Below are 23,221 nucleotides of genomic sequence, written 5' to 3'. Positions count from 1 at the left end.
GCAGGCGCACACACACAAACCTACAGGAAATGGGATATCCAATTCCCCTGTAGCGGCCTTGTTTGTTATTGTGTCCCCAGGCAAGCAGAATCACCTGTGCGCCAGCCGTAACGACTGCACCATCGACAAGCTGAGGAGGAAGAACTGTCCTTCCTGTCGTCTCAGCAGATGCTTCCGGTCTGGAATGAGCCTCAAAGGTAACAACTTTTACTACAACATACATGACTGTTAAATGGAGAGAGGGAGAGAAAGAGATAATGAAAAAGAGGGGGAGAAGTGTCACGGCCGTCGTATGAATTGGACCAAGGCGCAGCGGGTATGTGAATGCTCATTTTATTAAACACGAAACAAAACAAGAAAACGATGAACGGACGACAAACAGTCTTGTAGGCTCACACAGCAGTACAAAGAACAATCTCCCACAATCCCCAAAACAAACAAACTCCTAATTATAGGACCTTCAATCAGAGGCAACGATAACCAGCTGCCTCCAATTGAAGGCCCCAATCCCAAATACTAAACATAGAAATAAACACCCTAGAAACAGACATAGAACTGTACAACATAGAACTAAACCAAAAACCCCGGAAACATAAATAAAACGCCCCTCTACATAAACACACACTCAAAACCATATAAAACAAATACCCCCTGCCACGTCCTGACCAAACTATAATAACAAATAACCCCTTTACTGGTCAGGACGTGACAAGAAGAGGGGAGCAGAGATAAAGAGGGGAGGAAGGCTAGACACACCTACTTGTATTTAGGTTACAGGGTCTTTGAAAAAGCAGGAATCATGACTAGGTCTTTAGGTAGGTTTTAATTGACCATGTGTTTTACTCCCTATCCAGTGACTTTCATTGGTAGAAGATTCAAGCGACAAATTCAGCTGCTTTTCAGGCTGCCTTTGGGGAGTTTTGACAGCATGTAGCTATCCTTGTGGGGACCAGAAGTCCTGCCACACACAAGAGTGGGAGAAGCAGTCTGTGCAACAGAAGTCACAGCATTGGTGCACACACAGGCAGAGAAGCACCAGGGGAGGGGGTGTGCGGTGAGAGAGGAGGGGAAAACGTTATGTCGGGGAGTGCAGCTGTGCCGCAGCAAGGCAAAATGGTGCTGTGAAGTCGTGGCAACAGCAAAACGTCATCTAGAGAGAATTCAAGTGGCCAATAGCAGATATCACTGAACAATAGTTGGCAACACTGTTTGTAACATTGTGTAGTGATTTCAGATGTGGCACCACAGGTCCCAGAGTGGTGGTGGGGGAGTTGTTTTCCTGGGGCTCAGAGTTTTCCTGATCTGGTAGTAGGCTAACCTAAAGGGTACTACACAGAATACTCAAACGGCGGCGACGTAGCATAGAGTCGCAATGTTGTTTTTTTGTTATTAAAGGGGAGGCTCCTTGTAGTGCGCACTGACATTCGACGTAGCCCTCCCGTGGGGGCAGTGCTGTGTAGGCAATGAAGTTTGCTTGGTTCCTTGATCTGATCAGCAGTGTAAGCTATGCATCAAAGAAGTCTATTTTGCGTTGATAAGAAAATTGAATCTACTGTTCAAACAATAAACCAAACATTGTAGCCTTGTTAGAATCTACCCAAAATGTATTTTGTTTGTTTTGTTCAGTAATATCTTGTGATTACAGGCTATTGTGAAATGGTAGAAACTGCTGTAGGCTACTGTAGTCCTCTAGCTTTCTTCTCCTTGATCAAAACATGCACTTCTATTTTTAGCTGATGTGGGAATACATACACAAGCAGCATATCCAACTGGGATAATGTTTTAGGTTACACCGGCAAGTAGAAGAATATTACCCGGGTATATTTTTGTATTATTAATCATATTCCATTTTACATAAAAAAATAAAATCCCACTCCACCCACATACACACAAGTAGATCAACGGAGAGGAGCTTGTCGTAACCTTAACCAACTCCAGATCCCTATTTGTAGTGTATGTCATAGTAATAAATCAGCTGTAAGGTCATTAAAACAACTCCTGGAAAAACTCCTGGCCCTAGGAAGGATGAAAACCCTTTTCACATAGAGAACAACTGGGATTGGACAGAGACTAACAGGGCTGAGCTGGCTGTGTATGGTGTTGTATGGCCTTTACATCTGTAATTAAAAAGATACTCATACAGTGTGTCATCACTATTGTGTTAATTGTTTAATCCAATTTGTAAGTCGCTCTGGATAAGAGCGTCTGCTAAATGACTTAAATGTAAATGTAAATGTAAATTCAAGCCAATCATTTTGGATTAAAAAGGCCTAGCTACACGAAGTTTGATCACATTCACATTTTCTCAGAACACAAATAAATTGGCCTATTTTAGGCTATAAATGCATAGCTTAGGCTATATAAGTTTCCCCTGGCTCAGATGGGATCAGAGGGCATAGGCTTCTCTAGGCTACCTGGATCTGTACTTACATATTTCATAATTATCATTATGTTGTTTTATAAGATATGCATTTTACCACAAATTCCACCAAATTCTCATCAAGGCAAAAATCCCAAACTAGCAATAAACAAATCAATTGCCAATATTTTTTACATTGCTTCCCGAATGAAAATGCCTGATTTAAAAAATAACACTGAAAATAAAAAAATAAAAATTAAATTATACAATTATAATTCAATTAAATTGGACTTTTTCTAAATTTGAGCTTGTTAGCCATTTCAATAATGAAAAGGCCAAATGGGGTAAAGGGGTTGTTTGAGAATAAGAACCTCATTCTGAAGGCATTTAAGTAGATAAATTAAATTCTACTACTCCTCTAGATATGCATCATGGTTTCTACAGGAAGTTGAAAAAGTGTTATGCTAATGATTTGAACGTAATAAATATTCTAGTTTAATGTAAACTTCAACTAGTATAACATTTTTATGATTTATGGATAGGGTTGCACATTTTGGGGAATATTCAGAGGTGGAAACTTTCCGTGGGAATTAACGGGAATAAATGGGAATTAACGGAAATATATGCAAATTAATAGTAATACCATTTACATTTTAGTCATTTAGCAGACGCTCTTATCCAGAGCGACTTACAGTAGTGAATGCATACATTTCATACATATCATACATTTTTTTCTCCGTACTGGAGAAATGTAGATGTTTTTTTGCATTGGGTATATTTATCATATCATATGGAGACAGAAACATAAACCTTTTACCTTATCATAAGTAGACATAATTGCAAATGATTAAATCCTTCCAATAGAAATAAAAAAAACTATTTAGTTTCTCATTGAACTTTAATCAAATGAGTTGACTCTTCACATTTGATGATTTCACTGAACAACAAAATAAAGGGAATAATGAATGATCCCCAATGATTCATTGCATCGCACAAAAACATTCTCAACATACATCTGTAAAATGATTGTCTAGAAACTAAAGCTTTGGTTGTCTTCTCAGCCTTCCATGTCTTCTCCCTGGACCTCCTCAATGTCCACCTCTTGAACGTCAGACTCTGAGGCCCCATTTTCACTGTCAGGGAGTGACAGTTATGCACTTGGCCAGATGATTCTGCATCTTTGTTGCTTTCTTCACATGGAGATCATCCCCCCAAAAAACAACATAGAAATAGAAATCTAGAACCTAAACATAGATATACAAAACATAGAAAAACACAAAACACCCCTGTCACGCTCTGACCTACTCTACTATAGAAAATAACATCTTACTGTGGTCAGGATGTGACAGTACCCCCCACCCAAAGGTGCAGACTCCGAATGCCACTAAAAAACAAAAGGGAGGGTAGGGTGGGTAACTCCTGTCTATGGCGGCTCTAGTGCAGTCCACATAACCTTATCCTCCAGCGGATCCTCCAGCAGAGGCGGCTCCGGTTCGGGGCGTAACCCCCGCTCCACCCGCTGATCCCTCTGCTTCAGTACCACCGGACCGTGGATTGTCGGAGGAGGAACCGGACTGTAGATCATCGCCGGAGGCTCCGTGCTGCAGGCTGCCGCTGGAGGTTCCGGGCTGCAGGCCGCCGCTGGAGGTTCCGGGCTGCAGGCCGCCGCTGGAGGTTCCGGGCTGAGGAGCGTCGCTGGAGGCTCCGGACTGAGGAGCGTCGCTGGAGGCTCCGGACTGAGGAGCGTCGCTGGAGGCTCCGGACCTGGGGAGCGTCGCAGGAGGCTCCGGACCCGGGACCGTCGCTGGAGGCCCCGGACCCGGGACCGTCGCTGGAGGCTCTGGACCGGGGGCCTTCGCTGCAGGCTCCGTGCCATGGATCATCGCTACAGGTTCCGTGCCTTGGATCATCACTACAGGTTCTGCGCCATAGATTATCCCTGGAGGCTTTGTGCCATGGATCATCACTGGAGGCTCCGGGCCATGGATTATCACTGGAGGCTTCGTGCCATGGATCATCACTGGAGGCTCCGGGCCATGGATTATCACTGGAGGCTTCGTGCCACGGATCATCTCTACAGGCTCCGGGCCATGGATCATCCCTACAGGCTTCTTGCCATGGATCATCCCTACAGGCTCCGGGCCATGGATTATCCCTGGAGGCTTCGTGCCATGGATCATCCCTACAGGCTCCGGGCCATGGATCATCACTGGAGGCTTCGTGCCATGGATCATCACAGGAGGCTTCGGACCATAGATCATCACTGAAGGCTTCTTTCGTGGAGCTGGAATAGGTCTCACCGGACTAGGGAACGTCGCTGGAGGCTCCGGACTGGGAAACGTCGCTGAGAGTTCTGGACTAGGGAACGTCGCTGGAGGCCAGGTGCGCAGAGCATGCACAGGGTATATTGGGCCGTGGAGGCACACTGGAGGTCTGGAGCTTATGGCTGGCACAACCCGTCCTGGCTGGATAACCCCCGTAGCCCGGCAAGCACGGGGCGTTGTAACAGGTCGCACAGGTTTGTGCTGGTGAACTGGGTGTACCGTGCATAGAGCTGGCGCAGGATAACCTGGGCCGAAGACACGCACCGGAGACCAGGAACGCTGAGCAGGCACAATCCTTCCTGGATGAATGCTAACTCTAGCACGGCAACTGTGGAAAGCTTGCACCGAGCGCACCGGGCTGTAGCTGCGCACTGGCGACACAGTGCGCATCCCCGCATAACATGGTGCTTGCTCGATCACTCGCCCCCCACGGTAAGCACGGGGAGTTGGCTCAGGTCTCCAACATGACTCTGCCAATCTCCCCGTGTGCCCCGGGGGGGCTGTCTCTCACACTTGCCTTGTGGTTGGTATAGCGCCTCATAATAACGCCGCTCTGCTTTTGCTGCCTCAATCTCCTCCCTCGGGCGGCAATACTCCCCAGCCTGACTCCCGGGTCCTTTCCCTTCCAGAATTTCTTCCCAGGTCCGTTCCTGATCACGCTGCTTGGTCCTTTGGTGGTGGGTAGTTCTGTAACGGCTGTCGTAGAGAGTGGACCAAAGCGCAGCGTGTTGAGTGCTCATGATGAATATTTATTTTAACTCAGAACACTAAAGAAAAAATAACAAAGAGAAAACGAAAGCGCACAGTTCAGTCAGGTACATAAACTAAACAGAAGACAACTACCCACAAACACAGGTGGAAAAAAACCCCACTTAAGTATGATCTCCAATTAGAGAAAACGAGGACCAGCTGCCTCTAATTGGAGATCATCCCCCCCCAAAAAAACATAGATATACAAAACATAGAAAAACACAAAACACCCGCTGTCACACCCTGACCTACTCTACCATAGAAAATCACATCTTACTATGGTCAGGATGTGACAGTCAAGCCATAATTTTTTCTGCGTCTCACGAATGTTCTTCTTTGTGATCTGAACACCTCAAACTTAGATTCGTCTGTCCATAACACTTTTTTCCAATCTTCTTCTGTCCAGTGTCTGTATTCTTTTGCCCATCTTAATCTTTTCTTTTTATTGGCCAGTCTGAAATATGGCTTTTTCTTTGCAACTCTGCCTAGAAGGCCAGCATCCCGGAGTCGCCTCTTCACTGTTGATGTTGAGACTGGTGTTTTGCGGGTACTATTTAATGAAGTTGCCAGTTGAGGACCTGTAAGGCGTCTTGTTTCTCAAACTAGACACTCTAATGTACTTGTCGTCCTGCTCAGTTGTGCACCGGGGCCTCCCACTCCTCTTTCTATTCTGGTTAGAGACAGTTTGCGTTGCTCTGTGAATGGAGTAGTACACAGCGATGTACGTGATCTTCAGTTTCTTGGCAATTTCTCGCATGGAATAGCCTTCATTTCTCAGAACAAGAGTAGACTGACGAGTTTCAGAAGAAAGTTCTTTGTTTCTGGCCATTTTGAGCCTGTAATCGAACCCACAAATGCTGATGCTCCAGATACTCAGCTAGTCTAAAGAAGGCCAGTTTTATTGCTTCTTTAATAAGGACAACAGGCCACATACGTCTTGTGTCTGACCCGTTCAATTGCGACTCCACTTTGTCCCTATACCGACATTTCGCTTGTTTGATTGCCTTGCGGAGGGAATAACTACACTGTATCAGAGCGTGCAACAGGATACTACTGTCTACACTCGGTTTGTTGTTAACATTAAAACATTTTCATTAAATCAATTTTAATCCAAACTAAAGTTTTGTTACTAAGGATTCCACAACGTGGTTAGCCTTTATGGCTGGGACTGCAAGTTTGTGTTCATTTTTTTTGTGTGGATTCTGCGAGTGCTAGCTGGCTGTACTACAGACACCTGTCGTCGTCGTGGGAAAGACTCATTGTTATCTTTTCGTAAAACAACTGGTTGCAGTATAGAGCCAATCTGGATACCAAGGAGATCCTGAGGGAAATCGAAGAGTACCAACAGCTTTACGCTATGGAGGAACAACATACTCCTTCGTGGAAAGATCCGACCACCTCACAAAATAACTTTAACTCGACAAAAAAAAGAAAAACAGATTAATCTACAGACACGGACGATTTACTTACCATTGAGGTAGAGGCTAGTGCTCTGGTTGGAATCCATGCAACAATGGAAAAGTGAGGTAACAGGGCTGAGGGGGAGTTTGGAGTTCAGCCAGAGTGAAATTCTCAAGCTCCAAAGAGAAAAAAAGACACTCACAGCCAAGGTAAAGATACACGATTCCAACATGGCTTGTCTACTCAGGGAAAACAGGGTGATGAAGGAGACGCTACTAGACATACAAAGTCATGGCATGCGTGAAAATCTATTTTTTTCTGGTATTCCTGAGGACGCATCCGATAATACAGAGGGCGCGATCAGAGAATTCATGCAATCCGCCTTGAAACTTCCTATAGAGACTGTAAACAAGGTGGCTTTCCACCGAGTACACAGACTTGGAGCGACAAGACCAAGGGTCCCCGACCGATCGTCACAAAACTTGAACACTACCAACAAAAGGAGCTGATCAAAAGCAAGGGAAGGGAGCTTAAAGGGACCAAATTCGGTCTCAATGACCAATTTCCAAAGGAGATAAACGAACGTCGTAAGAGACTGTATCTGGTACAAAGACAACAAAGGATGGATGGTAGGTGTGCCTTTATCATTGTGGACAAACTCTTTATAGATGGACAGCTATTCTGAGACGGCTCCATAACACCGTGGCTGTACTAAATTCTACAGGGACTTCAGGTTACGAAAAAAAAGAAGGTATGGGAACTGTTTAAAATATCTGAACATTATGAAGTGGATATGAACACACATGTACTCAACTACATGCTTGCTTACACATACGGACTTATACATACACACACACCCACCTGATCTCACTCTTTTCTCACTCTCTATTTCTCTCTTTTCTCTCCCTCTCTATTGTCGAGAACTGTTTTATAATTTAATGTGTTTATTGTTTGTCTATCTTTTTTATGTATTTGTCTACAAGTTTATATATGTTTACAACAAGCAAGGGGAAGATATCAGAATAGGGCCATTGGGGAATAATAACATATTGTACGGAATACATTTGTACTGTAGTGAAGCCATCTCTGGAGTAATGCAAGGTCTCTTTCATGATCATGTGAAACGTCAATTGCTATGGAAATGCTGGGATGTATTTTTCAATTATGTTAAAGGTAATTACAGTGAGGGAAAAAAGTATTTGATCCCCTGCTGATTTTGTACGTTTGCCCACTGACAAAGAAATGATCAGTCTATAATTTTAATGGTAGGTTTATTTGAACAGTGAGAGACAGAATAACAACAAAAAAATCCAGAAAAACGCATGTCAAAAATGTTATAAATTGATTTGCATTTTAATGAGGGAAATAAGTATTTGACCCCCTCTCAATCAGAAAGATTTCTGGCTCCCAGGTGTCTTTCATACAGGTATCGACCTGAGATTAGGAGCACACTCTTAAAGGGAGTGCTCCTAATCTCAGTTTGTTACCTGTATAAAAGACACCTGTCCACAGAAGCAATCAATCAATCAGATTCCAGGCGTCACAAAAACCAGAAATACAGCTAAAATGAATCAGTAACCTTTGATCTTCATCAGATGGCTCTCATAGGACTTCATGTTACACAATACATGCATGTTTTGCTCGATAAAGTTCATATTTATATCCAAAAACCCCATTTTACATTGGCGTGTAATGTTCAGAAATGTTTTGCCTCCCAAAACTTCCGGTGAATGAGCACATCAATTTACAGAAATACTCATCATAAACGTTGATAAAATATTAAACTGTTATTCAAAGAATTATAGATACACTTCTCCTTAATGCAACCGCTGTGTCAGATTTCAAAAAAACTTTACAGCGAAAGCACACGTTGCAATAATCTGAGTTCAGCGTTCAGACACGAAACCAAACCCGCCATTTTGTGGAGTCAACAAAAATCAGAAACAATATTATAAATATTCACTTACCTTTGATGATCTTCATCAGAATGCACTCCCAGGAATCCCAGGTCCACAATAAATGTTTGTTTTGTTCGATAAAGTCCATAATTTATGTCCAAATACCTCTTTTTTGTTTGCGCGTTCAGTCCACTACAAATGCAGGAAGCGCGCACAAAATGTCACGACGAAAAGTCAAAAAAAGTTAGATTTACGTTTGTAGAAATATGTCAAACGATGTATAGCATCAATCTTTAGGATGTTTTTAACATAAATCTTCAGTAATATTCCAACCGGACAAATCCAATGTCTTCAGAAAAGAAAAGGAACACAGCTAACTCCCACGTGAGTGCGCGCCTCTAAGCTCATGTCATTTTCTCACTCATCAACTTCCAGGCCCTCTTGTTCGCTCCATATTCACAGTAGAAGCATGAAACAACGTTCTAAAGACTGTTGACATCTAGTGGAAGCCTTAGGAAGTGCAAAATTAACCCTAAGTCACTGTATACTGTATAGGCAATCACTTGAAAAACTACAAACCTCAGATTTCCACACTTCCTGGTTGGATTTTACTCAGGTTTTTGCCTGCCATATGAGTTCTGTTATACTCACAGACATCATTCAAACCGTTTTAGAAACTTCAGAGTGTTTTCTATCCAAATCTACTAATAATGTGCATATCCTACCATATCCTACCTACCTGCTGCCTGAGTAGCAGGCAGTTTAATTTGGGCACGCCTTTCATCCGGACGTCAAAATACTGCCCCCTACCCTAGAGAAGTTAACTAAGACAAAATAATTTAACTGAATTTTTCCAGTATATAATATAGGTTCAGCAAATCCCCTTATTGTTTGGGATACCTTTAAATGTACCTTCAGGGGTCATTCAATTCAATATTCATCAATAATAAAAAAGCAGTTTCTGGCTAAAGAAACAAGACTAACAAGGGAAATCCATGAACTGTTAGTACAGGTAGATAGCAATAAAAATGATACTACAGAGATACAAAATAAGTTAGAGGAAAAACAAAAAGAACTTGAGGAACTTATTCAAGAACGATCTAATGTAATCTATTACAAAAATAAAGCAAACTGGATGGAATATGGAGAAAAATGAACAAAATTCTTCCTGAATCTCCAATACAGGAATGCTAACAAAAATAATTTGCAGAAACTCGTTACTGAAGACGGAGTCATCTATGATTCTCCGAAAGATATTTTAAAAGAGGAAGCTAATTATTTTAGGCAGATGTTCTCTTTTCCGTCTCATCCTCTCCCACTGAATGAAGATTACGGTAAGGAATTCTTTCCAAATAATATAAAAAAAATGGAAAATTAACAAATGTACAGAAAGATCAGTGCGAAGGCCAAATTACAGTGGAATAACTTTTTGAGTGTATTAAATCCTTTCAGTCTGGAAAAACCCCAGGACTTGATGGCATACCGGTAGAGGTATATCAAATATTTTTTGATATACTAAAAGCTCCATTGTTAGATTGTTTTAACTACTCCTATAGAAATGGTAGTCTGTCAGGTACTCAGCAGGAATGTCTGATTTCTCTATTATTAAAACAAGACCCAGATGGCAAATATAAAGACCCAGTCTATATAAAAAACTGGAGGCCCCTTACACTTCAATGTTGTGATGCAAAAATACAAGCAAAATGCATAGCAAGCAGAATTAAAAGGGTTTTGCCAGGTATTGTTCATCCTGATCAGACAGGTTTTTTTCATGGACGATACATTGGAGATAATATACGAAAACTACTAGAAATAATTGAACATCATGAAACATATAAGAAGCCAGGAATGGTATTTATAGCAGATTTTGAAAAGGCATTTGATAAAGTAAGACTTGATTTTATTTATAAATGCCCGGATTCTTTTCAATTTCGGTAATTCTCTTATAAAATGGGTAAAATAATGTTTAGCAACCCCAGGTGTAAAATAGTAAATAACGGCTACTTCTGAGAGAGTTTTGAATTGTCAAAAGGAGTTAAACAAGGGTGTCCGCTGTCACCATATCTATTCGTTATGGCCATCGAAATGCTAGCTATTAAAAACCGATCCAATAACAACATCAGAGGATTAGAAATTCAAGGCTTAAAAACAAAGGTGTCCATGTATGCTGATGACTCAAATGAATCCTACAGACGAAGAACCGTATATGTGACATTTTTCAAAAAAAAGAGATATACATGAAAAATCATTATTGGACACCCTTTTTCTATAGTGAACCGGTTTCACAAGCTTTCCACGCGCTAATTAACAATATTTTTAAATTTAAAGATAGGCTCTCGTGGAATAACCGTTTATGTGCACCACTCAGAATGGACGGATAAGCGCACACCTTTTCTGTTGCTGATGAAAATCGCCGAAATGTGGGAAAGAAACGTAAAACAAAACTAAAAGAATGGAAAGACAGGCAAAGGAAGATCTTACGGAATGCGGGAAAACCCTATACAAATCGTAAGGGTCAAGAAAAAACTGTGAAAAGCTGTCCAAAAGAGGTATGTGGAAGAACCGTATATCAAACAATCAAGCTAGCTAGCTATAGAGTACAGTAACTAACATGTATGTTCTGGGTTGTCTAATTTGTAACTATAGAGAAAATATATTAGCTAAAGTTCGTTGGCTACTAATTTATACACTATCGTTACAAATGTTATTGCTAGATTATAGAAGAAACATAGCTAGCTACTTTTTGTCCATCCACCGGATGATTCGACATGGCTACAGTAGCTAGCTAGTTATATGTAACGTTACACTGTATCCTGCAGGGAAGAGCGTGTTCCACGACGTGCAGAAAGGATTGTGGAAAGTTGACTGATGAGCGCAAGCTGCATCTGTTCAACAGTTTCTACACTGTCCCATACGAGAAACAACAAGCGTTGATTCTCTCCGGCTTAGAACAGGTTAGAAATAGGACAAAACTCCTATTATAATAGCTATATTGAACACTTGCATAGTTTAACTTTGACAGCAATGATACGTACATTAACGTTAACTCTAAAAGTGCAGTGTTACACAATGGTGCAATACAAACTCATTCTGTGTATAGGTTGGGAGTGTGTGTGAAAGATGGGGGTCCTGATCAAGCAATACCCTGAATGTGCTACAGTATATGTTTTACTATCAATAAATGTATATGTTCTACAAAGAGAAGAATACCACATCAACTGCAAAATTCTGGGTTTATAGGGACATTTTCAAACAGCAGTCTCAATTTCGGCCAACCCAGGAGTGACACCTGTGGCAAATGTGACACATTCTTCACTAAGATGTCAGCAGCAACATCTGAAGAGGAGAAGAGGAAGATTGCAGTTGAAAGTGAGTTGCACCATCGAAAAGCCGAAAAGGCCTACACACAGCTTCAAAGTGACACTGAGTGGGCTAAAGCCAATGCTGACTGCCATGTCATTTCTGTGGATCTATAGGGGGTGATGTACACCCCTAATCTGACCCACTCCAATGTCTACTATCAGCGGCAGCTGTCAAATTTTAACCTTTGCATCCAGGAACTTGGAAAAGAAGATCCTGCATACATGTGTGTTTGGCATGAGGGGATTGCACACCGAGGGTCCATTTAGGTAGCAAGCTGCATATTGAAGTGGGTGAAGACAAAATTCACGCCACTCACCAAACCAGAGGTGCACAAGTTGATCATCTTCAGTGACAGATGCTGTGGGCAGAATAACAACTGGCGGATGCTCAATCTGATGTCGATGCTCGTCTCTATGGGTTACTTTACCCAAGTTGAGCAGAAGTTCATGGTCTCTGGTCATTCTTTTCTTCCTTGTGATCGATCTTTTGCCACCATCGAGAAGAGGTGCAAGGAGTCAGTCCTTCATACACCTGATGATGTTTCAAAGATGATACTTGAAGCACAACCAGCGAAACCATTCAAGGTGATGAGGATGCAATGTGAAGACTTCAGGCACCTTCCAGATTCTGTCCTCAAGCGACCAGCTGGACTACAGATCACCTCAGTGAGGTGGTTAAAAGTCACAGGTATTGCACAGAAAATAGTTTACTAACATCCCATCAACATGCAACATGTTGTTCTAACAATAAAATATCCTAATGATTCCCTTTTTTTATTCATTACAATATACAGTACATCTCTCTGTCACCACATTTAGCATTAACTCTAAGCAGTTAACTTATTTACTGCTGTCACCTCAGTACAGAAGGACATTTCTTGCCTTTAGCATGGGTTTAACGCAATTCAAAACTTAATTGCTGATCATAGTGTTAAACGCAAAGAGAATGGTTTTCTGAACGTTTTGTAATATTGACCTTAGGGACCTGCATAATGGACATGCATATTGGCACATCACATTGATCCATATTTGATATGTACAAGTTGTGCTTCTTTTGATTGAATTAATTTAATTGTATTCTATTTTTGTAGTTATTCTATGGTATGTTCACATTGAGGGCTTCATTTTAAATGAGACTAAGATTTCATGACTCAACTTTTAAGAAAAGTCATCAGTGCTAAAGTTGATAGACCACCTTTAAATGAACCTCCATACAAATTAATTAGCTATATTGCATTTAAGTTATTTACATGAAGGGCATCTGTACTTGAAAGTACTTAAAACATCATATCAGGTGTTAAAAAAGGACATCTTACAAGTGTCATGCAAAATGTCACATATACTGTTCTTCCACAAACTGAAATCATCGCTGGAGATATACTGTTCTTCCACATTCTAAAAATTAAAACAGCAATAAAATAAGTATTTTTTGAAATAACAAAAAAATATCAATTGTTGTTGGAAGATATGAGTATGGTGAATTATTTGTCAACCATAAAACACCTAATGTGGTACACACAATTAATAATATAAAAATAACTGATTATCTTAAAATGGAAAAATTGTCACATATATGGTTCTTCGTCTGTAGGATTCAAATGTTATGTTAAGTCCGCAAGCTAGATCCCTGCAGTGTCTCATTAAAGATCTAGATAACTTTTCTGTACTCTCTGGACCAGGGGTGTCAAACTCATTTTAGCTCAGGGGCCACATGGAGGAAAATCTATTCCCAAGTGGGCCGGACCGGTAAAATCATGGTATATATAACTTAAAAACAACAACTTCAGATTGTTTTCTTTGTTTTAATACGATCAACATAAAACATAAAGCTGGAGCCTGAGGACTGTGTGTCCACAATAGTACAAGCACAACATCACTATTAATCATAAAACACCTCAAGTTTATTTGAAAATTCTAAAGAAAAAGAACACACAAACACACAATGCCTCAGTGATTCACATAAGTATATCAGGGTGTCTCATGCAGCACTTTAAGTGGGGTTGCATAGTTTATTTGACTCCTGATACCTGGCATCTTTTAGCTTTCACCAGCGCATCAATATCAGGCGTCACATCCTGAGTGGCAGCCAACTTCAGGATGTGATTCAAGTGCTTGTGCGTGAGCCTTGAGCGCAGCTTTGTTTTATTTATGCTCATTACAGAGAAAACTTGCTCACAAAGATATGTGGTTCCAAACATGCACAACAGTTTTGCAGCGAGGGCTGTCAAGTTGGGGTAACCTGGCAAGAGATTCTGATAAAATGTGTCCAAGCCAGCTGCGGCAAATTTGCCCCTCATATCCGAGTCACACTGCAAGTCTATTATTTCAAGTTGGATGCTGACGGGCAGATCAGAGGGATTCACGGTGAATGGCGAGCAAAAAACGTTGAAGTCCTTCTCAAGTTCACCAAAAATCTGAAAGCGTTGCTCAAACTCCCATAACAGTGCCGTTATTTTATCTTTGAACCGCTTCATGTCTGCCACATGTTGGGTCGCGCACACATTTTTCAGACAGGGGAAGTGAGCTGCATCACCACCGGCGAGTTGCGTCTCCCACAATGACAGCTTCAACTTGAAAGAACGTATGCTGTCATAATACTGCGTGACGACTTTGTTGCGCCCTTGCAGCTGTTTGTTCAAGTTATTCAGGTGCTCTGTAACATCCACCATAAATGCAAGGTCCTGCATCCATTCTGCGGAATGAAATTCTAACACTGGTTTGCCCTTTTCTTCCATGAACTGTTCAATTTCTTCTCGTAAATCAAAGAAACGCCTAAGCACAGCACCTCGGCTTAACCATCTTACCTCAGTGTGGTATGGCAGGCCATGGATGTGGTCTTTCTCTCTGAGAAGGCTGTCAAACTGACGGTGATTCAGGCTTCTGGATCGGATGAAATTAACAGTTTGGATGACCACCTTCATGACGTTATCCATCTTTAATGACTTGCAACACAAAGCCTCCTGGTGCAAAATACAGTGAAAAGTCCAAAAATCACATCCTCCATTTGCAGATTGCACTTTCTCTCTGAACTTTGTCACAACGCCTGCTTTTTTCCCGATCATTGAGGGCGCACCATCTGTAGCCAGGCTGACAGCGCGGGATCAGTCCACTCCGACCCTGTCCAGCGCGCCGACGAGTGCGGTGAAAATATCAGCTGCTGTCGTTGTATCTGTCATCGGCACCAACTCCACGAACTCCTCGGTGACGGTCAATGTGTCATCAACTCCGCAGATGAAAATGGCCAGTTGTGCAACATCTGTAATGTCCGTGCTTTCATCAATTGCAACTGAAATCCCACTTTACTTTTTGCTTCAACTGGCTGTCCAAATCCACTGAAAGATCGGAAATCCTGTCTGCAACTGTGTTTCTTGTCAGGCTGATATTTGCAAAAGCCTGCCGCTTTTCAGGGCACACAATCTCCGCTGCCTTCATCTTGCATGTTTTTACAAATTCACCCTCACTAAATGGTTTTGAAGCCACTGCGATTTCATTAGCAATGAGGTAGCTAGCTTTCACTGCAGCGTCACTGATGTCTCGGCTGTGAGTAAACACAGACTGCTGTTTCTTCAGACCCGCCAACAGTTCATTCACCTTCTCTCTTCTCCGCTGTCCTTGAAAGTTGTCATATTTGTCGGCATGAAGACTCACATAGTGGCGACGAAGGTTATACTCTTTCAGCACTGCAACATGCTGTGAACACACCAAACATACAGCTTTCCCATTCAATTCCGTGAATAAATAGGAGGATGACCAATTTTCTTGGAACACTCTGCACTCTGCGTCCACTTTTCTCTTTTTTGACAGAGACATATTGGGGCAATGAGGGTGCCAAAGCACAAAATGTTAAAAGTAGAAGCCGTAATAAATATCGCGGGCAAAACAAAGTAGTTCATCCGGACTGGCTGCACTTGCTTGACCTACTTGCTCTGCTCCGTTATAAACGGTTTGCTTGCTTAACACAGTGGACGCAATTGGAACAGCAGTTTCTTTTATTGAAAAATTGCAGCTCATTTTTATACTTTACAAAATCATCTCGCGGGCCGGATTAAACCCCTTTGCGGGCCTGATCCGGCCCGCGGGCCGGACGTTTGACACCCCTGCTCTGGACCAAAACCTAATTATGATAAGTGTACAATATTACGTATTGGATCCTTAAAAAATACAACTTTTACATTACTCTGCAGCTTACCTATAAAATGGGCTGATGGTGAAGTAGACATACTCGGTATTCATATCACAAAAGATATAAATAAGCTCTCCACAATGAATTTCAATGGAAAACTTGTAAACATAGACAAGATCCTGCAACCATGGAGAGGTAAATACCTGTTTATTTATGGAAAAATTGACCTGATTAACTGTCATGTCCTGACCAGTAAAAGGGGTTGTTTGTTATTGTAGTTTGGTCAGGGCGTGGCAGGGGGTGTTTGTTTAGTGTGTTTCGGGGGTTTTGGGCAATGTTCTATGTTAGTATATTTCTGTGTCTATTTAGTCTATTTCTATGTTCAGGGTTTTTGGTTTGGCCTTCAATTAGAAGCAGCTGTTCTTCGTTGCTTCTAATTGGAGGTCATATTTAAGTAGGGGTTTTTGTCACTGTGTTTGTGGGTAGTTGTTCCATGTATAGCGTTTAGCCTTACAGGACTGTCTTCGTCGTTTATTTTGTATAAGTATTTTGTTTGTGTTTTTCCTTCTAATAAAGAAGATGAGTATACACATTCCCGGTGCGTTTTGGTCCACTCAATACGACGAACGTTACATTAACTCCTTAGTCATATCTCAATTTACTCACTTACTTATGGCGCTGCCTACTGCTGATGATTCGTTTTTCAAAACATATGAGCAAAAAATATTTTGTTTTATCTGGGACGCTAAACCAGGCAAAATAAAACGAGCGAATCTATATAATGAATATGAATTGGGTGGGTTGAGATTATTAAATATAAAAGCACTAACCTCTCTCTAAAAGCTTCACTCATTCAAAAGTTTTATTTGAGCCCTACATGGTTCTCAAGTAGATTACTAAGAAAAGCTCATCCATTGTTTAAAAATGGCCTTTTTGCCTTTGTGCAGGTTGCCATGTCTCATTTTCGATTAATTGAAAATTATACTTTTTTCAAAGTATCTGTCTTTTTCAAACAAGCATTGCAGAGCTGGCTACAATTTAAATTTCATCCCAATTCATTCAATTTCATTATGGCTGAACTCAAATGTGCTGGTTGATAAAATACATGTATTTATGGGAAAGATGTTTGAAAATGGTATTTTGTTCTTAAATTATGTTGTAAATTGTAAGGGTAGAGTTATGTCCTTCATGGAGTTATCAGAATTGTACGGAATTGTCTGCTCAATCCAAGAGTACAACCAATTGATTACAGCATTGCCCCAAAAATGGAGGAGGTGAGTGGCAGCGGGAGGAGGTAGGGAACTGGTCTTTCTGCCCAATATAAAGGATCAAAACTGGCGGAGGAATAAAAATAGCATAAATAGGAAAGTATACCAGTTTCATTTGAGGACCAGGATGTTTACAACTGTGCCATACAGATTGCAAAATATTTGGGAAGAGATTTTTGATGTACCGATTCCATGGTACAGGGTGTATGAGTTGATATATAAAACAACGCACGATTCAAGACTTTGTGCTTTTCAGCTAAAATTATTATATAGAATTCTTGCCACCAACAAAATGTGGAATATCTGGGCCATAAAATCATCGAAGCTCTGCAGATTTTGTTGTGAGGATACAGAATCAGTAGACCATTTATTTATTTCAGGTAGCCTGTTTCTGGTCTCAGGTTCAGGAAAGGCTGAAAATGCATAACATTGATCTAAAATTGACCCTAGAAATAGTACTGTTAGGAGATCTGGAGAGACCGGGTCAGTCAATTACTAATATACTAAAACTCTTAGTAAAAGTATTTATCTTCAACACGCAATCTGTAGATTCTATTCGATTAGATAGATTGAAATTGTACGTTAAACATCACAGCATAGTTGAAAGATATGTGTTGCGTACACACACGAAGTTGATGGGATGGGATGGGATGGGCTGAGAGAAGCTGAGGGTTGGTATGTGGAATTGGAGACAAGTGGGAGTGGAGTTGCTGTGTGAGAGAGAGAATGATGGTCAAAAGATAAAGGAGAAAAAAAAGTCTAAATAAAACATAATAAAAGTACATTTGAATGACACTAAGTGGCAGTGTTTTTACAACAAATGCCGGTTTGCCTGAAGCTGATGCCGTGCAGGTGTTTGTACACATGCATATACACACACACTCTCATTCAAATAAACACATACAAGAACACACACATACATGTAATAGTGCCATACATGCACACAAACATATACAGTTGGCATTGCTGTTATGATTTCAGTTGTCCTTGATGTCCTTTGTTTTAAATTAATTTTTTTTATTTATTTTTTTGCAGTGTTTACTGTTTTCTTCTGTCTTTTCCTTTTTTCTCTTTAGTTCATTCTCTTGGTTGTTGGTGCATTGGGGGGTTCTTGGGGGTGGGGAATGGAATTAGTTGTATTTTTATATTTTTTTCTTCGGGGAAGACTGTAGGAGGGGTCTCGAATGGTTGAGGGAAAACTATTGTGGAACTGTGGGGGGATCTTGGAGGGTTCGGGTTTCACAAGATTGTGATCATGAAAAAGGAAACTATAACATATTTAATATCACTATCATGCACACGCACCCTCACACATAAGGATGGCTCTGTTACGGAAAGACTTATACATGTTTGATAGTGTCTTGATGCTGTATTGTTTGTCCTTCATGTTCTAATACTTTAATGTTACATCTTCCTTGTGTTTTTTGTAATAAATAATTATAAAAAAAACATTAAACTGCGAAATAACAAATATAGAATCATGTAGTAACCAAAAAAGTGTTAAACAAAGCAAAATATATTTTATATTTGAGATTATTCAAAGTAGCCACCCTTTGAATTGATAGCAGCTTTGCACATGCTTGACATTCTCTCAACCAGCTTCATGAGGTAATCTCCTGGAATGCATTTCAATTAACAGGTGTGCCTTGTTAAAATATAATTTGTGGAATTTATTTCCTTCTTAATGTGATTGAGCCAATCAGTGGTGTTGTGACAAGGTAGGGGTGGTATACAGAAGATAGCCCTATTTGGTAAAAGACCAAGTCCATATTATGGCAAGAACAGCTCAAATAAGCAAAGAGAAAAGAAAGTTCATCATTACTTTAAGACATGAAGGTCAGACAATGAGGAAAGACTGATAGATGTTTGATAGTGTCTTGATGCTGTATTGCTTGTCCTTCATGTTCTAATACTTTAATGTTACCCCTTCCTTGTATTTTTTTGTAATAAATAATAAATAAAATTAAAATTAAAAAAATAAGGTCAACAGTTTTCAGCTGTGCTAACATAATTGCAAAAGGGTTTTCTAATGATCAATTAGCCTTTTAAAATGATAAACTTGGATTAGCTAACACAACGTGCCATTGAAACACAGGAGTGATGGTTGCTGAATTTTCGGCCTCTGTACACCTATGTAGATATTCCATAAAAAATCTGCCGTTTCCAGCTACGATACTCATTTACAACATTAACAATGTCTACACTGTTATTTTTAATGGACAAAAAATGTGCTTTTCTTTCAAAAACAAGGACATTTCTAAGTGACCCCAAACTTTTGAAAGGTAGTGTATATTCACCCCCACCCAGTATTGTAATCAAAACTTACCAGAAAGCATGTAGTCCTTGGCACAGACAGTGTAGTAGTGTGGGCTCAATAGCATCTCATTAGTGTGCAAGATCTTGAGAATCAGCCGTGCATGTGATGGAAGAGTGCACTGCACATGTGATGGAAGAGTGCACTGTGCATGCAGAGGGTTGCAATTCCAAAATATGCCACAAGACCTAGAATTGCCTTATGTGTATCCCACAAAAAAAGGTTCACTGTTTTATAAGCTAACTTTTTTGATGAATTTAAGCAAAATTCCCCAAATTCCCAGGCTTAACTTCCCATGGAAAATCTCTGGAAATTTACCAGGAAGTTTCCGACCCTTTGCAACCCTATTTATGGACAAACTGCAGCAACATATTTTGTGTTTTATTCAAATCAGTTAGGTTTTTCTAAAGTACAATTTTATAAAATGACCCAATAATTTCATCCAGATGCATTGCGGTAATGAGAATATGGAAGAATTTACAAAATTCAGGCAAAAATGTATTAAAAACTAGACATCTTAGTCCTCAGAATGATAGTTGATTTTTGCAGATGCATCATGGATTTGTAATTCAATTTGCTACAGACATGTTTAAAACTGATTTCATGACAATCACCCACCTGCAGCTGTGGTTGTTATCAGTAGACTAAAGTTGATCAGATTAGATCAGATCATGAGGCATTCAGATTTTATTTTTGGGTGGCAGGTATGGGCTTCCATATAAAACAGCTCATTGCAGCGGAGTCACTTATACCCATGTTTTCAGTCACAATTTGCCTTTTCCACATGTAATGATTTGCATGATATTGCTACAAATGAAGCCTGGTTAGTTGTAAGGTTGGCCTTTTGTACTTTTATATTTGTATGAGAGGGTTAATCCTTAATTTTTTTATATGTTTACAGTACTTAATAAAAACATGCTGTTATAGCAACTCTGGACTTTTGTCTTGAAGCTAAAATGTAATGAGTGTAGCCTACAGACAAGAAAATAAACCTTTTAATTGTCTGCATAATACAGTGCATTCGGAAAGTATTCAGACCCCTTGAATTTTTCCACATTTTGTTACGTTGATAAATTATTTTTCCCATCATCAGTCTACACACAATACCCCATAATGACAAAGCAAAAACAGGTTTTTAGATTTTTTTGCAAATTTATTAAAAATAGAAAATGTGAATTTTACATTTACGTAAGTATTCAGACCCTTTACTCAGTACTTTGTTGAAGCACCTTTGGCAGCGATTACAGCCTTGAGTCTTTTTGGGTATGATGCTACAAGCTTGGCACCCCTGTATTTGGGGAGTTTCTCCCATTCTTCTCTGCAGATCCTCTCAAGCGCTGTCAGGTCGTATAGGGAGTGTCGCTGCAAAGCTATATTCAGGTCTTATCAGAGATGTTCAATCGGTTTCAAGTCCGGGCTCTGGTTGGGCCACTCAAAGACATTCAGAGACTTGCGTTGTCTTGGCCGTGTGCTTAAGGTCATTGTCCTGTTGGAAGGTGAACGCTCTGGAGCAGGTTTTCATCAATTATCTCTCAGTACTTTACTTCGTTCATCTTTCCCTCGATCCTGACTAGTCTCCCAGTCACTGCTGCTGAAAAACATTCCCATAGCATGATGCTGCCACCACCATGCTTCACCGTAGGGATGGTGCCAGATTTCCTCCAGACGTGACGCTTGGCATTCAGTCCAAAGAGTTAATTCTTGGTTTCATCAGACCAAATAATCTTGTTTCTCATAGTCTGAGAGTCTTTAGGTGCCTTTTGGCAAACTCCAAGCGGGCTGTCATGTGCCTTTTACTAAAGAGTTGTTTCCGTCTGGCCACTCTACCATAAAGGCCTGATTGGTGGAGTGCTGCAGAGATAGTTGTCCTTCAAGGAAGGTTCTCCCATCTCCACAGAGGAACTCTGTCAGAGTGACCATCAGGTTCTTTGTCACCTCCCTGACCAACGCCCCCCCCCCCCCCCCCCCCCCCCCCCCCCCCCCCCCCCCCCGATTGCTCAGTTTGGCCAGGCGGCCAGCTCTAGGAAGAGTCTTGGTGGTTCCAAACTTCTTCCATTTCAGAATGATGGAGGTCACTTTGTTCTTGGGGAACTTCAATGCTGCAGAAATGTTTTGGTACGATTCCCCAGATCTGTGCCTCAATGTAATCCGGTCTCGGAGCTCTACTGACAATTCCTTCCACCTCATGGCTTGGTTTTTGCTTTGACATGCACTGTCAATTGTGGGACCTTATATAGACAGGTGTGTGCCTTTCTAAATCATCTCCGATCAATTGAATTTACCACAGGTGGACTCCAATCAAGTTGTAGAAACATTTCAAGGATGATCAATGGAAACAGGATCAACCTGAGCAGAATTTCGAGTCTCATAGCAAAGGGTGTGAATACTTATGCAAATAAGATATTTCAGCTTTTTCTATTTTTAATACATTTGCAAACATTTCTAAAAACCCGTTTTCGCTTTGCCATTATGTGGTATTGTGTGTAGAATGTTGAGGAAAAATATATATTTTATCCATTATAGAATAAGTAACGTCTGAATACTTTCTGGTTGCGCTGTACATGCTTGTGAATTGTTGCATTATCAAGTAGTGCAATATTTCAGAAGAAAAGTCTCTGTCAGTGTTAAATAGTTTGCCTTCTGGCTAGTGGCTACTGTGATATTTACGGTCAATTTGAGCTGCAGACCAAGAATGTCACATGGCCAGCCACCATGAAAGTTTAAGGCAATGATGTAATGTGAATGGAAAAATAGCTTTCTTTTTCGCCACCCCGCTCCTCAGTCTCCTTCATATCTCCTAGTGGAAATGAGGCCTTTCTCTCTGTCCTACTTCTGTGTGTGGTGCATTTCAGGCCGGAAGCTGAGGGGAGCTGGCCCACTGAAAGGAGGAGTGGAGGGAGGAACACAGGCACCTGGCAGAGAGAGGACTGGAGAGAGGGGAGGAGAGAGGACGGGGGGACTACAGTTATCCACCGTTGCCCCACAGGCTAAATGTGAGGATCAATATTACCATATGTAAAATATTTTTCTTAACCAGAATGCTATTTTTTAAAGTGAGCCCTGACTAAGAAAGCAGTTACAACTCAATTCAGAATTTAGCCCAAACCTGGATGAAAGGCAGCACATATTCAGTCTCAACTGGTCTCATTGTGTCTCTCATCTCATGTCTCAATTCAGCTTGCCTTGTCTCATCTCATGTCCCTCTCTGCAGGCTGTGATGCACGGCAGGCTCCCGCTCTTGGCCTCTCCCCCAGCCTGCGCCCCTCCCTCCTCAACGTCCTGAGTTCCATCGAGCCAGGAATGGTCAATGCAGGCCACGACACCTCCCAGCCAGACTGTTTCGCCTCCCTTCTGTCCAGCCTCAACGAGCTGGGAGAGAGACAACTGGTGTCTGTGGTGAACTGGGCTAAAGCCATGCCAGG

At 41.0% G+C, this 23,221-nt stretch overlaps 1 protein-coding gene across 2 annotated transcripts in view; it reads left to right on the top strand.

The window, feature by feature from the left end:
- LOC115205652 (androgen receptor) overlaps window positions 1–23,221 on the top strand; it is a 42,772-nt gene that overhangs the window by 3,905 nt on the left and 15,646 nt on the right. For both annotated transcript variants that reach the window (XM_029771841.1, XM_029771843.1), the window contains exons 3-5: window positions 81–197; window positions 22,652–22,792; window positions 23,011–23,220. In XM_029771841.1, the coding sequence (XP_029627701.1) occupies window positions 81–197; window positions 22,652–22,792; window positions 23,011–23,220 (468 nt within the window). The remainder of the gene's footprint in view (window positions 1–80; window positions 198–22,651; window positions 22,793–23,010; window position 23,221) is intronic.

Source organism: Salmo trutta, chromosome 13, assembly GCF_901001165.1.
Source record: "Salmo trutta chromosome 13, fSalTru1.1, whole genome shotgun sequence".
NCBI lineage: Eukaryota > Metazoa > Chordata > Actinopteri > Salmoniformes > Salmonidae > Salmo > Salmo trutta.
This window is presented reverse-complemented; position numbering and strand designations above follow the sequence as displayed.